At 45.0% G+C, this 15,856-nt stretch overlaps 1 protein-coding gene across 2 annotated transcripts in view; it reads left to right on the forward strand.

Annotated features, from left to right (window-relative positions):
- The window catches only part of SLC15A4 (solute carrier family 15 member 4), an 84,754-nt gene extending 71,833 nt beyond the window's left edge, over window positions 1-12,921 (forward strand). For both annotated transcript variants that reach the window (XM_028709354.2, XM_028709355.2), the window contains exons 7-8: window positions 5,885-6,043; window positions 11,042-12,921. In XM_028709354.2, coding sequence (XP_028565187.2) covers window positions 5,885-6,043; window positions 11,042-11,190 — 308 coding nt within the window. In that variant the 3' untranslated portion in view covers window positions 11,191-12,921. The remainder of the gene's footprint in view (window positions 1-5,884; window positions 6,044-11,041) is intronic.
- The last annotated feature ends 2,935 nt before the right edge of the window (window positions 12,922-15,856 follow it).

Consider the following 15,856-nt stretch of genomic DNA (forward strand, 5'->3'; position numbering starts at 1 on the left):
GACCTCCCAGGGGCGCATGCCTGGGTGGTATATCTGGAGGTCCTGGGCTGCCTAGATGACAAACCCCCCCACCCCTCGGCCTCATTGACGTTGTCTAAAGGAAAGCGCAGCAAAATGCAGTTTGGCACCAGCTTGGCTGCAGGGGTTGCTGGAAGGAGGCGTACAGGGCGTCTTGGGGACTCCAGAAAGTCAGATTATTGTCTCCCCCACCCCACGTGAGCCAAGTTTGGTATCAGTGCACTTCTTCACCCCAGGGGGGCGGGGAGAAGACCGCTTTCGGGGCTTTCTGCCACGTGTATCCTGATTTTTATACTCCGCCGTGTTACCTCCTTGCACAATCTTTATTATCAAAGCAGATATGAACTTGGTGGCCACAGAAACTCGTTACTCGCATGCCCCAAAGCTCTTCATGGTCTGCCTTTTTAGGAGAGGACCTTCTTAGGAGATGACTTTTTAGGACAACACCTCAGGGTGTTGTTTTGAGCAGGCCTTTGGAGGGACAGGTCTGTAGATCTGGCAATGTAGATCGCCCCATCTGCACTAGGCATTTAACACCACTTCAGGCTGCGTAAATCGGGGCTTGGAAACCATTTTTCAGTCAGAGGGCCATTTTCCTTACTGGGCGACCTTCCAGGGGCCACACAGCAGCCATTGGGCAGGGCCAGGGGCAAAAGCAGCAGGAGCAATTAATGTAGCAATTAGGCTAACTTCTGTAAACACATACAGTGGCCATGGCAGTATTACATTTCAAGGCCAGGAGAATGTGTGGCTCTCCCCACCTACCCATTTCCCCAAATGCGGCCAATGGAATTGCATTTTGGCTTCCTTAAAAATTCCTTGGGTGCTTCACCTGAAGAAAAGCCACTTTATTTGCTTCCATGAGGGAATACTGGCAGAAACTTGTAAAAGTTAACTTTTTCTCTCAGTGAAGCCACTAGGTGGCAGGATTTTAGATCCTCTTCGCCGCAGAAAGAAAATGTGGGGAAAAACTGTTCTGTCCTCAGGAATTTCAGCCCCTGTCGCTTTGCTTTTTAATATTTATACATTTTTTATATTTCTGCTTACAAAAACTCAAAGAAGCCCTGTTCAGTGTGGTGGGTATATTATGCTGCAGAGTTATACCACATGTCTTTTTAAAGTTGTTTCTGGACAAACATTTGGTTCTGTTTTGTATCCCAGTTCAAAAAGCGAGAATTGTCCTTCCAGAATGCAAACAGATTTTATATATATATATATATATATATATATATATATATATATATATATATACACACACACACACACACACACACACACACACACACACACACACACACTCGATTTCAGCTGCAAACTAGCCTTGGGATTTGTTCAGGTTATCCCACAATTCATACCAAAAGGGTCAGGTTGAGTGTGGACTAGCCACTGTCTCTCAGCCTAGCCTACCTTAAGGGGTTGTTGTGAGGGTGAAATGAAGGGAAGGAAGAGAAAAAGTATGCCTGTTTTTTTTTTTTTAAAGCCACTATAAAATCCATAATAATTAAAATACATAATGGTACCGTTCCAAGAAAATATCTAAAATATCTGTGATTAAAATTTGCAACAAAACAAGCTTGTTAAAAGGCTTAGCAATTGAACAGTTAAAAGTGTGATTAAAATAAGTAATTGGGACTTTGGTCGCAAATTTCGAAGAGACTGGAATAAATTTATTTGGTATATGAACAATTATTTTAGAAATGTGGACACTAGCAGTACTGAAATAAATCCGGCAACGATAAACTTTAAAACTTTTCAGACCAAAGAGATAGAGTTGACTACAAGGATATTAAGGTCAGAAATTGATAATTTGAAGTGCGATGCAAAGATCTGAAGAAAAAAAACCAACCAATTGAAGGGACAGAGGGAAGTCACAAGCTCGGCAGAGCAAAGAGTATATTTGCTTGTAATTGCAAGGTTGAATTTGTTGTGTTATAAAAGGAAAAACTAATAAAAATTGTACGGAAAATAAATAAAATAAGTAATTAGGAAGGTCAAGTTCAGAGGAAACCTTGCCTAAACTGGTGTGTCTTCAAGAGCTGACGAAATGCCAATACTGATGGGCCTATCGTCTTTTAGCCTGGAGGCATTCTGCAGGGATGGAAAAGCCAACCTTCAGTGGAAAAGCTCACCTGCGTGTTACCACAAGCTGAGCACCATCAGGCTGTGAGAAAAACCAACCAGGTTTCGTTTCCTCATCTTAATGCCTTTACAGCTGTCCATGGATGCACAGTTCAATTCTGTATCCAGGGCAGCTGTCTACCAGCTCCATCTGGTATGCAGGCTGAGACCTTATCTGCCTGCGAACTGTCTCGCCAGAGTTGTGCATGCTCTAGTTATCTCCCGCTTGGACTACTGCAATATACTCTACGTGGGGCTACCTTTGAAGGTGACCCGGAAACTACAACTAATCCAGAATGCGGCAGCTAGACTGGTGGCTGGGAGCAGCCGCCGAGACCACATAACACCGGTCTTGAAATACCTACATTGGCTCCCAGTACGTTTCCGAGCACAATTCAAAGTGTTGGTGCTGACCTTTAAAGCCCTAAATGACTTGGGTCCAGTATACCTGAAGGAGCGTCTCCACCCCCGTCGTTCTGCCCGGACACTGAGGTCCAGCACCGAGGGCCTTCTGGCGGTTCTCTCACCTTGAGGAGCAAAGCTACAGGGAACCAGGCAGAGGGCCTTCTCGGTAGTGGCACCCGCCCTGTGGAATGCCCTCCCATCAGCTGTCAAAGAGATAAGCAACTACCTGACATTTAGAAGACATCTGAAAGCAGCCCTGTTCAGGAAAGTTTTTAATTTGTGACATTTTAATGTATTTTTAATCTTTGTTGGAAGCTGCCCAGAGTGTCTGGGGAAACCCAGACAGATGGGCGGGGTACAAATAATAAATTATTATTATTATTATTATTATTATTATTATTATTATTATTATTACTGGGCGGTGACTACAAACCGTAATGGCGATGCAGTGCTGGAGACAGTAAATCGCTGGATACCGGTTGCTGAGAATCGCAAATAGAGATGGAGCTGTTGCTTAGGCAGCTAGTTTGCCACTTTGCCATTCACAACAGATCTCTTGCTATTTCCTGACTGCCCTCTGCACCCGATGAGCTACAATAAATGGGAAGAAACCAGATCTCAAGCTTGTCATCGCAAGGCTCTAAAACTGGCATTCGGCGCTGCACAAAGAGTCCACAGGGAGCATGTGGCCCAATCTGTTCCCATGGTACACCTTCCCATCCTCAGTGCTGGATCATCTTTATATGTGAGACGATGTAGATGTTGCAGGGCCTTCCTTTATTTAGATCTGGGTGCAACAACTTCCTCTCCAATGCAAGTGGCATTCAGAGGCATACTGCCTCCCACGGTGGAAGCAGAAGACAGTGATTGAGGCTTGTGGCCACCGATAGCCTTACGCTCCAAGACTTCGTCTAAATCCCTTTTAAAGCCGGTCTCTCTCTGAACCATCCCCTCAGCTTACTAAACTGTTAAGTGATTGCTGATCCACTGCTATTTGAAGTACCTGCAGGGGCAACTTATTTGCTGACGAAGAATCATTATTGAAACAGTTCGTTATCCGGGAAAAACTGTTCTACACTTGGAGCCCTCATCACCGCACTTCTGTAGGATTTTGACTGTTGAAAGACAATTTGCCATCATCTCAGCGTGTTTTGATACTGACTGATCCCGCTTTCTGATTCTGTGCATGGAACATTTATTTGACTCGTGATTACTAGTGACTTTATGCAAGGATGACATATTTTCTGCTTATGAACTGTGAAACAGTATAACGTTAATAATATTTTGTTAGATCATTATTAGCCGCATGTTGCTTGTGGTTGTTTAGAGTTTTCTGTTTTTGCAACACAGGGAATTTCCTGGCCGTACTGAGCCAAATGGAAACAATGGCCTGACTCTGTATAGGGCAGTTTCCTATGTTGTTGGTGGTGGACCTTGAGGTTCTGTTAAAGAAGCATATAGAATCAAATACGGTGGACGCTCGGGTTGCGAACGTGATCCATGTGGGTTACTTCCGGGTTTTGGGGGTCACGCACGTGTGGGTTGCAATTTGGCACTTCTGCGCATGTGTAAAGTGTGATTTAGCGCATCTGCACATGCGTGACCCCCCGAAACCCGGAAGTAACCTGTTCCGGTACTTCCAGGTTTCGGCAGTCCGTAACCTGAAAAAACACAACCTGAAGCGGCTGTAACCCGAGGTATGACTGTAACTGTTAAACTCGAAATGACCCCCCTGGGGTCATCTCGTCCAATTCCCTGAAATGCAGGAATCGCAGCTAAATAATCACCGGCGTATGGTCATCCCACCTCTGTATAAAAACCTCAAATGAAGGAGAGTCCACCTTCCGAGGGAGCCCGTCCCACTGTCAAACAGCTCTTAGAATCAGAAACTTCTCCCTAATGCCGACCCCAGAAATAGAAAACTTGTCCCACCTTTTTGCAGGGTGGATTTTAAAAGTAGGCACCGGTGCTTTTGAATTGTGCTTGGAAAACTGTCTGGCAGCCTGCATAGTTATTTTAAGTTTTCTTCCAGCATGCAACATGCTTCCGCTTTCGAATCCTCTGCAGCCAGAGTGTTGGGATAAAACACAAGAGTTCGTGTTTGAACTGGAGACTCCCTGCCGCTCTTAATTGCTTTTTGACATTTGTCCACCCCTCTTCCAGTTGCTCTACAAAGCTTTTGTTTCAATCTTCTGGTGGTTTTCTGAGCTAAAAGGCAAAGAATGAGAAGCTCAGCACCTCAGAGATGGGAGTCAGATATTCTGGGAGAGTGGCAGATTGTCGAACGCTTTGGTTGGATATTCTGGGAGAGTGGCGGAGTGCTGAATGTTTTGATGGGGCTCTCCATTGCGCTGTTCCGTTAAGCCCTTCAATTTGCATAATAAGTTGAATTGCAGCAATTATGACACATTCCTTGCTTTGAAACGCACGTGTCCTTTCCTTTGCACAAAGAGCCCAGATTTCGTACAGAGTAGAAACCAGGCTCTGTTTATAGCAGGCTTTTATCCAGCAATACGAGCTCAACTTCTGAGGCTTTTAGAAATGCAGCCATCGTCTTTCGTCTGCAATCCTGTTTGCAAAGTCAGAGGCACCTGGATAATCCTGCTGCAGTTGCAGAGCAGTGATGGGGAATCTGCGTCCTTCCAAGATGCCGTTGGACTCTCAACTTCTCCAGCAAGCTTATCCAATTGTCAGAAACAATGGCATGAGCCTTCCCTAAAAAAAACCCCTAAGTTGAACAAAAGTTGGGGTTCGGGGCTGATGTAAGGTCAGGCTGATGTTTTGAAAGCCTCTATGGAGGGCTGTGCATTCTGCATATTACTAGGAGCATTCCTTCATGCAAAGGAAGAGACATAGGTGCACAGAGGCTGAGTTGTAAGTGTGTGTAATCAAAGCAATGTCTACATGGCAGTTAAGGCAGTTGCCTTAACTTACCCCTTCCATCTTTTATGTGAGGTTTAAACCCTTAAACCAAAGGGTTTTGGTTCTTAAGTTTTACATTCTATAGCATAGTGTTTAACATGCTTCACAGTAGCCTTTTATGATGTAAATCAGGTGTGGGGAACCTTTGACGTTCCAGATGCTTACTGAACTACAACTCCAGTCACCCCTGGTTGTTGGCCATGCTTGCTGGGGCTGATACAAATAAACCTGTAATTATATCTCTCGCTCACTGTCTTAGAATGTGCTATAAACATTACAAATAATGTGTGATGAATAATAATTGTGAGTCTACACGTTTGGAGCCCGTGTCTTCATGGCCTTTATACTCATGAAAAAATGCTCCCCAAAATAATGGATAGAATTTGCCTTCATGCCTCTCCCCTTTTGTTCTTTGTTCCAGGTCTGGAATTTGCATATTCTGCTGCTCCCAAATCTATGCAGAGTGCTATTATGGGTCTCTTTTTCTTTTTTTCCGGAATTGGGTCTTTTGTTGGATCAGGGCTTCTGGCTTTGGTGTCTATTACAGCGATTGGCTGGATGAGTAATCACACAGATTTGGGTAAGTTATTTATGTGTTTGTTTATTATTTATTTATTTACTTACTTACTTACTTACTTATTTATTTCCGTTCCAGCATGTTAGAGGAAAAAGAAAGCAGAGTACTTATTCCTAAAGCTGCCGCATGCTGTTAATTTTAAAAACTTTCCTATCTTAGGCACGGCTGTTTTTTCCTAAGCTGCAATTTTCAGTGGCAACCTTTGCCAGAGGAGGCATTTTAAAAGCTGAGCAACGATTACACAGAAATTCCAAAACGACCCTGTAATAATTCCACCCCCCACCCCCGTATAACAATGCTGGTTCGTTCGTTACTATCTTTAGAATGCTGATAGAGGCTGTTCTGGAGAAATTGTTCGCTGAGCAAAACAGTTGACACTGGGGTTCTCCTTTATTTTGGTGCCCTCTGAGCAAACTAGCTGGTTATAGACCAACCGAGGGATTGTAACTACTATCTTCTGGTTGCAGAACCCTCCTTCCTTCCTGGGGAATGGCGACTGAGAGGGTTGTGGGGGAATAGCTTCAGATATTGCCAGATGAGACGGACTATCTCAATCCATGCTAGCCTGGATTCAGGCCTGGCTAGGGGCCAAATCAGCCTCTGTCATTCTGATGGATGAACTTTATTCTTATTTATTTATGCATACATACATACATACATACCCTGCCCATCTGGCCAGGTTTCCCCGGCCACTCTGGGCAGCTCCCAACAGAATATTAAAAACACAACCATTCCCAGACATCAAACATTAAAAGCTTCCCTAAACAGGGCTGCCTTCAGATGTCTTCTAAAAGTCAGATGTTTATTTTCTTGACATCTGAAGGGAGGGTGTTCCACAAGGGAAGCACCACTACCAAGAAGACCCTCTGCCTGGTTCCCTATAACCTCACTTCTCGCAGTGAGAGGGCTGCCAAAAGGCCCTCGGCGCTGGACCTCAGTGTCCAGGCAGAACAATGGGGGTGGAGACGCTCCTTCAGGTATACTGAGCCAAGGCCGTTTAGGGCTTTAAAGGTCAGCACCAATACTTTGATTTGCGCTCGGAAATGTACCGGGAGACAATGTAGGTCTTTCAGGACCGGTGTTGTATGGTCCTGGTGGCCACTCCCAGTCACCAGTCTAGCTGACGCATTCTGGATTAGTTGCAGTTTCTGGGTCACCTTTAAAGGTAGCCCCACTTAGAGCGCTTTGCAGTAGTCCAAGATGGAAGGACAGGAGGAGTGCCATGCTGCTGCTGCTGCTCAATCTCTCAGTGGCCTTCAGAACCACTGGCTATAGTATCCTTCTGGACTGACCCTGCTGGATGGGTCTCAGTAGCACTGAGCGACGATGGCTCTGCTCCTATCTGCTGCGTTGTGAACAAAGACAAGCAGGAGAGTCGTGTCTGGCCTCCTGCTGTTTAAGCCACAGGACACCATTCACCTAAAGATATGTAATGAAGGTGTCTGACGAGCCTCCCTGGGGATAGCATTCTACAAACAGGGAGCCACCACAGAAAAGGCCCGTTCTCGTGTTGCCACCCTTTGGATCTCTCGTGGAGGAGGCACACGAAGAAGGGCCTCGGTTGATGATTGCAGGATCCGGGTCGGTTTCAAATGGGGCAAGGCGGTCCTTGAGGGATTGTGGTCCTGATGCCAATTGCATGGGAGGGGGCAGCAGCAATAGCCTTCCAGGTGGGGGCGCTGTTGCGCTTTGCAGTGCAGCAAGGCAAGGTCCAAGCAGACTGTAAGACTGGTTCAGGGGGGAAGGCAAGGCAAGTGAGGATTCAGACTGACACGAAGCTTGAGGCAAGGCTCAGTGTGTCCTCTGGGAAATCCAGAGCTTTGCAGTAGCTCCAGCAAGGAGCACACTGAAGCCCAAGCCCTTACATAGCAGCAGTAATAACATCAGGGGCAGCCTAATGGTTAGCACCACCTCCTCTGTAAGATGCTGCTCTGCTCAGAGACACCTGACCATTCCCAGACATCTTCTGCTGCAATGGAGTGTGGAGAGCCTCAGTTTTCAGCCATGGAGTCCTCTGAGCTAGAGGATGGCAGTGCCTTGATACCCTGAAGGTGACGAGCCTCACTCCAGGGAGGTGGCAGGGACTTCCTGGGAGACGACTGGTTGGAGACTGTGGAAAGCAAGGTGTTGGCCTGGATGGGCCTTTGGTCTGAGCCACCAGGGTTGCTGTTACAGTACAACAGTGGTTCCCAGATTTTGGGGGGCCATTCGCCCCATAAACTCAGTCCCAGAGCCCCCTGCTGTATAAAAAGCATTGTTTAGATTAGCGGTTTGCACGAGGAACACGATAACACAGTAAAATTCAAAGCGGCAGCAACTAATTGCTCATTTACTGTATTTTTTGCTCTATAAGACGCACCCTTTCCCTCCTAAAAAGTAACGGGAAATGTGTATGTGTCTTGTGGAGTGAATGCAGGCTGTGCAGCTATCCCAGAAGCCAGAACAGCAAGAGGGATTGTTGCGCAGTGCTCTCTCTTGCTGTTCTAGCTTCTGGCTTAGCCTCGCGCAGCCTCTTCAGGGCAGCGGGGAGCCTTTATCCTGCTTTATGCTGCCCTGAAGAGGCTGCGCAGCTATCCCAGAAGCCAGAAGACCAAGAGGGATCGCTGCCCACCTGCGTCTTCGCTCAAGAGGCTTTGCGTTGCTTTCTTGTTTCTTGTTTTCCTCCTCTAAAAACTAGGTGCGCCTTATGGTCGGGTGCATCTTATAGAGCGAAAAATACGGTATTTTCAAAATCCAACCCAAACTGTCTAGCTTAATGAATTCAACAAAATGGGTGAACGTGATCCATTGATGCCGGCTTTTCAAAATCTGATAGTCACTGGCATCTCCAGCACCACCCCCAGGTAAACCCCTGCCAGGTAATCCCACCGCCCCCCCCCCCCAAAGGAGTAGCACCATCCACTTTGAGGACCGCTGTGTTGCGACATTGGTGGAGCTGCTCTGAGGTATAGAGAAGGTTTGATGGAGAAGGGGGGAAAGCCTCATACAGGGCTCCGAGCCAGGAGGGCTAACCCAGGCAGAATCATTTCCTCCGGCTGATTGATCCAATTTACTCCACACGCCCCAGCAGCGCAGTGTTAACTGTGCTGGCTCAAATCACTGTGTTTCTTTAGCTCCCCACCACCACTTAAATTACCCACAAACACTCAAGTGCCAACCCAGCCCCCATGAAACAATTAAATTATTTCTGGAGTTTTAAAAATGGAGATTTTCATGGCGTTAACATCCTGACCTGTAAAAGGAAAATTGCTACTTTTAAAAGACTCGTCGTCTGCATTGTTGTTTTTTCATGTGAAGTGCAAAGCCCCTTTGGGCTCTTCCTAGAGCTTGCAATTATAAATCCATTTAATTGAATCTTACGTTTTACGTAATTAAAGTAATTTCAACTTGACATGTATGCACAAACAAGGATTGATGAGTACAGATTTTTTTCTGACGCCGCACCACCCTGGTCCCTGCCCAGTTCTAAGTAATAACTATAATGGACCAGTTGGGTAGTCCTCCTGAGGTCTATTGGACTCTGTCCATGTTGAGCTGTGTGTGGACATGCAACATTAGCAAACAAAGTTTCCTTAAGAGAAGCGTAATTTTCAACCAATGAGCTTTCCTAATTTAGGAAACGAAACCCTAGTTTTGAAGGAAAGCTGAGTGCAAGCCCTGTGCGGGTGAACTGAAGTGTCTTAATTGAAAAGCAAGATCTCCGGAAAGTTTTCACATGGTTCCAAGTAAAGGAAACTGCTAGACTGTTCCAGTAGGATTAAAAAACACAGTTATCTATTGAGGGACAGCTTCTGCAGAAAGAAAATACTTTAGCCCATGGGCTGCTCTCTAGAAACTCAAGCAGCTCCCAAGAACACAGGCAACCTGCATCATCTGCAGGGGTTCGGGTCCAAGGATTATGCACATGTACGAAAATCATGTATAGCTAAAATTGCTTTTTCCTTGGCTGGCAAGGGGCGAGGGGAGCCCTGCGGGGAGGCCTCCTCCTGTCTCCATGGCTTCCCTTTCTCCACGTGAGTGACTGAAGACCAGCCGCCTTTGTAGCTGTCACCTATGCATCCCTCTACCCTGCATAGGTGGAAATGGGGAGTGTGCCTAGTCTGCATGGGGTGGGGGTGGGGGGGAGAGCCGCCCCACAGCTAGCCATCCCACTTTCTATAAGGTGGCCAAGGAGGGGAAGGGCCAGAGGTGTGGGGAAGCTGGAGGCCCCAAGTGGACCTGGAGCATAGAGCCTTGTGAGATTATTGTGGGTTTGAAATCTTGCATCATCTCCACTCCCAGAGCTGTTAGCCTTGCAGGCTTGCCAGGCAGGACTTGCCTGGTCAGGTGTAGTTTCTGAACCGACCGAAAGGAGGAGGAGGGAAGCAAGCAGAGAAGGCAGAGAGAGATGTAGGCAGATGAAAAAGGCTGGGATAGAGTGGCAGCGGAGCACATATGCTTGGAATCGTGGATGTTAAATGCACATAAGACAGAGGTCAGCAACCTAAGGCCCACGGGCCGGTTCCGGCCCGAATGGGTTCTGGATCCAGCCCGCGGATGGTCCAGAAATCGCTGCATGGCTCTGATTCATATCGTTCGGGCTGCATCATTTTTTCTCTGGAAATCGCTTCCAGAGAAATCGGATGTCCGCGGTGCCGGAAATCACACCTGCGCATGTCTGCAGCACAGGAAATCACTTCTGTGCAGGCGTGATTTTTGGCATCTGGGCATGTGCAGACACGATTTGCAGCGTCGCGCTGCACCGGTCCGGCCCGCTGACGATCTCCATGGGAGTGATCCGGCCCAGGCCCGGTAAGCCTTGCCAGCCTCTGACATGAGATGTAAGTTGCCCTCAGGAAAACCGGCCAACCTCACTGTAAAGCTAGCATTAGTGTTTCTCTTTTGGCAAAATGTTTCTGTGTTCCAATTAACACTGGCTTGAATCCTGGTTTACGTGGAATGGCATTACTTTGTGGAATGGCATGAACTTACCTTGTCTCTTTCTCTCTCTTTTTCCCCCAGGTAACATTAATGGGTGCCATTTAAACTATTACTTTTTTCTGCTGGCTGCTATTCAAGGAGCAACCCTTCTCCTTTTCCTTATTGTGTCTGTCAGATATGACCGCCAAAGATCCCGGACTAACGGACCTCCCGCCAGTGTGCGGACCTGACATCTGCAAGGAAAGAGCAGCTTTTATGACCGACGTTTGACGTCAGTTGAACCATCCATCTGCGAGGTCTTAAATGCTAATACAGTGGCCGTTTGTGGCCAGGAAATGTTTTCTTTAAACTTGCATGTTAACATTGCGTTCTTGCCTCAACCCTCTTTGTTCCTTCCCCTGTAAAAGTAGGTAAGTGCCTTATGTTAGCAAGATGGCCTTGTCTTGCCCAGTGCCCAGAGACATGGCCCAAGCTCAATTTTTCAAGTGTGTTACCCTTGGGCACAGAAGATGCACAGAAGATGCAGCGAACTTATTCGAAGCTGTTTCCTTCAGTCTGTTGAAGCTGGGGACGATTAGCCTTTGGATACAGAAGCGATGAATGACTGCCTACTAAGGAGACGTTTAATTTCTTTGAAGAATGACTTTGAAGGAAATGAGCAAAAGAAGGTTGCTTGCCATTTCCCCTTGCTTATCCATTTCCCCATAAATAATGTTCTCCTTTCTTCAAACGGAAGTGTCGGTGTGGATGGGGGTGAGAAGTCTCTGTTGGTGTTGGTTATATGGGAATGAAGTGGTGTGGAATTTTTTTATTCCTGTGTTGTCCAAAAAGGGAAGCGACTTCAACCTACGTGGTATTTTCCGCGGCAAAAGTTATGAAACTACTGTAATGAACAGGCCTCGCTGTGCAACGTGGTGGTCCTTCTGTTGCTGTCTCATTTCTATCCGTTAAATCATTTCGTGGCAGGAAACTGAGCTGGTATCAGAGTCTTTCCTTTTTCTTCCTTTCTTTTCTGTTGCCTCACGCCTTGAGAATTTATCCTTTCTTAGGTAGGAGTTGAAATGTACTCAAGCGTTTGGGATATATTGTGTGCTGTGAATAAGCAAATCTGTTACTGTCCCCTCATTTTTAGGTCACTTTCCCATTTAAAAGCTGATGGCGCGGATGGGAGTAGAAACTATAAGTATTTGAAAGTGTAATTTGAGCTAGGTTGGATGGACATTCTGAAGGGCACAGCCAATTTGGAGTAGAGGCCTAAGATGGATGGAAGTTCTTTGTGGTGCGACCTTGGCAATCTGTGTGCCAAAACAAGGCCCAAGAATCTACATTGACTGCTAGCCAAACTGGTTCTCCATTAAAACCCCATCTTGTGGAGGACAAGGCTCTTGTATATAAATCAGGAAGAGGGAACATTTGACCCTCCTGAAGTTGGACCCCCAGCTCCCATCAGCTTCAGCCAGCTTGAAGAGTGGTCAGGGATGATAGGAGATGTAGCCCCAAACATTCTGAAGGGCCGCAGGTTCTCCACCCCTGACGTAAATCTGCCTTGAGCTTCTCAGCAGAGGGGTGTACCATAGAATCAGTTGGGTTCCCTCAGTCATTTTCCTAGCCTTCTTAATTAACCTAATGAAAGCAAGAGCCTTTATTTCATCTCGCATGTACCTCCCTCAGATGTTCTCTATTTCTCACAGGGCCTAATTTTCAACCACATAAAAAGCAATATTTTGCACACAAATTGCGGAGTTCTGGCAAATGGGAGTCAACTTCACCTAACAACAAATGGTTTTCCAGCTTTTTTATTTTTGGTGAGGAGGTGATTAATTTTTAAGAGTATTAAAACATTGGAATGGAAAAGGCGCCTTTGGTTTTCTATAATTCATGTACCTTCATTTGGAAATGTTTACAAAAGCCCATGTGCGGGGAACCTGTGTTCTAGGGTGAATAAAAAAGTATGCTGCAGGTATTCTGTCCTCTGTAGTTTTTGATGCTCCCCCTTCTGCTGTTGAACACCAAGAAAGTGCATTGTGGCTTTACAAGTTTGCTGAGATCCATAAAGACAAAAGAAGATGATCTGCTGGACCAGACCAAAAGGAAAATCTTGCTGGACTTGTTCAGAACTGCCTGGCACGATGCCCGAGAAAAACGAGGCCTAAAGCAGGAATAATCCAGGTTCTATATCAGGCTTCCTCAACCTCGGCCCTCCAGATGTTTTGAGACTACAGTTCCCATCATCCCTGACCACTGGTCATGCTAGCTAGGGATCATGGGAGTTGTAGGCCAAAAACATCTGGAGGGCTGAGGTTGAGGAAGCCTGTTTTATATGTCAACACTCTATAATTCCTGTACAGGGATGGGGAACTTTTTTCAACCTGAGGGTCATGTTTCCTTTTGGGAAGGTTTCCAAGAGCCATACGGCAGTGGCGGGTGAGGCCAGAGCCAACAAACATAGATTTTACAGGGAGGCCAGGATGAAGCACAAGTCCTGCGGACAAAAACCCTCATGTAAAATGGGTGCTGGGGAACATGACTGCTATTAGAGGTGTGTGATTGGATAAATTTCTCCCTGTATTCCCACAGCAGAGGTTGTAATCCCCATCACTAATCCCAGGTCCCTGTCTCTAATCCCAGGTTCCTATTTCTAATCCTAAATCTCTTCTCTCTAATCCTAGATCCCTCTCTCTAATCCCCAAATGCCTATCTCTAATCCCCAACCTCTAGCTCCAATCCTAGGTTCCTAGTCCTGCTCCCAGATTCCTTTTTTTTTTTATAATAAATTTTTATTAGTTTTCCATGCATAAAGAAGAGACAAAACAAAAACATAAACATAAACAAACAAAAACACGACTTCCCCATACCACCCCTTTTCTGCATTCTTGTTTCAAGATTTTTCAGCAACCCTCTAAACATAACTTAAATATATTTCATGTATTTAACTTCAGTTAATTATTAATACAACTGTAGTTCTTTATCTCTTGTAACTCTGAGCCCCTAATTTTCCAAATTACAACAGTTTTTAAGATAAACTTTAAATTTGTTCCAATCTTCATCCACCGCCTCTTTCCCCCGGTCTCGAATTCTGCCAGTCATCTCTGCCAGTCCCATATAGTCGATCACCTTCGTCTGCCATTCTTCCAACGTGGGTAAATCTTGCGTCTTCCAATACTTTGCTAGAAGAATTCTTGCTGCTGTAGTGGCATACATAAAAAATGTCCTATCCTTCTTTGGCACCATTTGGCCCACCATACCCAAGAGAAAGGCCTCTGGTTTTTTAACAAACGTTCTCTTCAGAACTTTTTTTATTTCATTATAGATCATTTCCCAGAAAGCCTTAATCCTCGGGCAGGTCCACCAAAGGTGATAGAAGGTTCCCTCCGTTTCACTACACTTCCAACACTTGTTGTTGGGCAAATGATAAATCTTTGCTAACTTAGCAGGAGTCATGTACCACCTGTAGATCATTTTCATAATGTTTTCTTTTAAGGCATTGCATGCCGTAAATTTAACACCAGTGGTCCATAACTGCTCCCAGTCAGCAAGTTCAATGTCATGCCCAATATCCTGTGCCCATTTAATCATATTAGATTTCACCATTTCATCTTGAGTATTCCATTTCAACAGCAAGTTGTACATTCTTGACAAATTTTTAGTATTGGGTTCTAACAATTCTGTTTCTAATTTTGACTTCTCCACTTGGAAGCCTTTCTTTCTGTCCTGTTTGAATACTTCATTTATCTGTCGATAATGTAACCAATCTCTCACCTTAAACTTCAGTTTCTCAAAACTCTGCAATTTTACATTTTCACCATCTTGTTCTATAATTTCACAATATTTAGGCCAGTTAGAACCCATATTCAATTTTTTCACCTCTTTTGCTTCCATTGGTGACAGCCACCTGGGGGTTCTACTTTCAAACAGGTCTTTATACTTAATCCAAACATTATACAGAGCTTTCCTCACCATATGGTTCTTAAAACCTTTATGCAATTTTACCTTGTCATACCATATATATGCATGCCAACCAAATCTGTTATCAAATCCTTCAAGATCCAAAATGTCTGTATTCTCGAGGAGCAGCCAATCTTTCAACCAGCAAAACGCTGCTGATTCATAGTAAAGTCTTAAGTCCGGCAGGGCAAAACCCCCTCTATCTTTCGCATCTGTTAATGTCTTAAATTTTATTCTTGGCTTTTTGCCCTGCCAAACAAATTTCGATATGTCTTTCTGCCACCTCTTGAAACAGTCCATCTTGTCTATTATTTGTAATGTCTGAAACAGAAATAACATTCTAGGCAATACATTCATTTTGATAACAGCAATTCTGCCTAACAAGGAAAGTTTCAGCCTTGACCATATGTCTAAGTCTTTCTTAACTTCTGTCCAACATTTATCATAATTGTCTTTAAAAAGATTCACATTTTTCGATGTCAAATTCACCCCCAGGTACTTCACTTTTTTTGCTATCTCCAAACCTGTTTCATTCTGGAATGTCTCTTTTTCTTCATTTGTTAGGTTTTTTTCCAAGACTTTAGTTTTTTGTTTGTTCAACTTAAATCCTGCAACTTGACCAAATATCTCGATCAGTTCTAAAACTCTTTTTGTACTAGTGATTGGCTGTTGCAAAGTCAAAACTAGGTCATCTGCAAATGCCCTTAATTTATACTCTCTCACTCCGACCTGAATTCCTTTAACCAGCTGGTCCTTTCTAATCATATTTAACAAAACCTCCAGAACCAGTATAAAAAGTAGGGGGGAAATAGGGCATCCCTGTCGTGTTCCTTTCTCTATAGCTATCTCTTCCGTTACCACATTATTCACAATTAGCTTTGCCTTCTGCTCAGAATAAATTGCACCTATACCATTTTCAAAACCTTGGCCTACCCCCATCCCTTGGAGATT

The sequence above is a fragment of the Podarcis muralis genome, chromosome 16, assembly GCF_964188315.1.
Source record: "Podarcis muralis chromosome 16, rPodMur119.hap1.1, whole genome shotgun sequence".
Classification (NCBI taxonomy): domain Eukaryota; kingdom Metazoa; phylum Chordata; class Lepidosauria; order Squamata; family Lacertidae; genus Podarcis; species Podarcis muralis.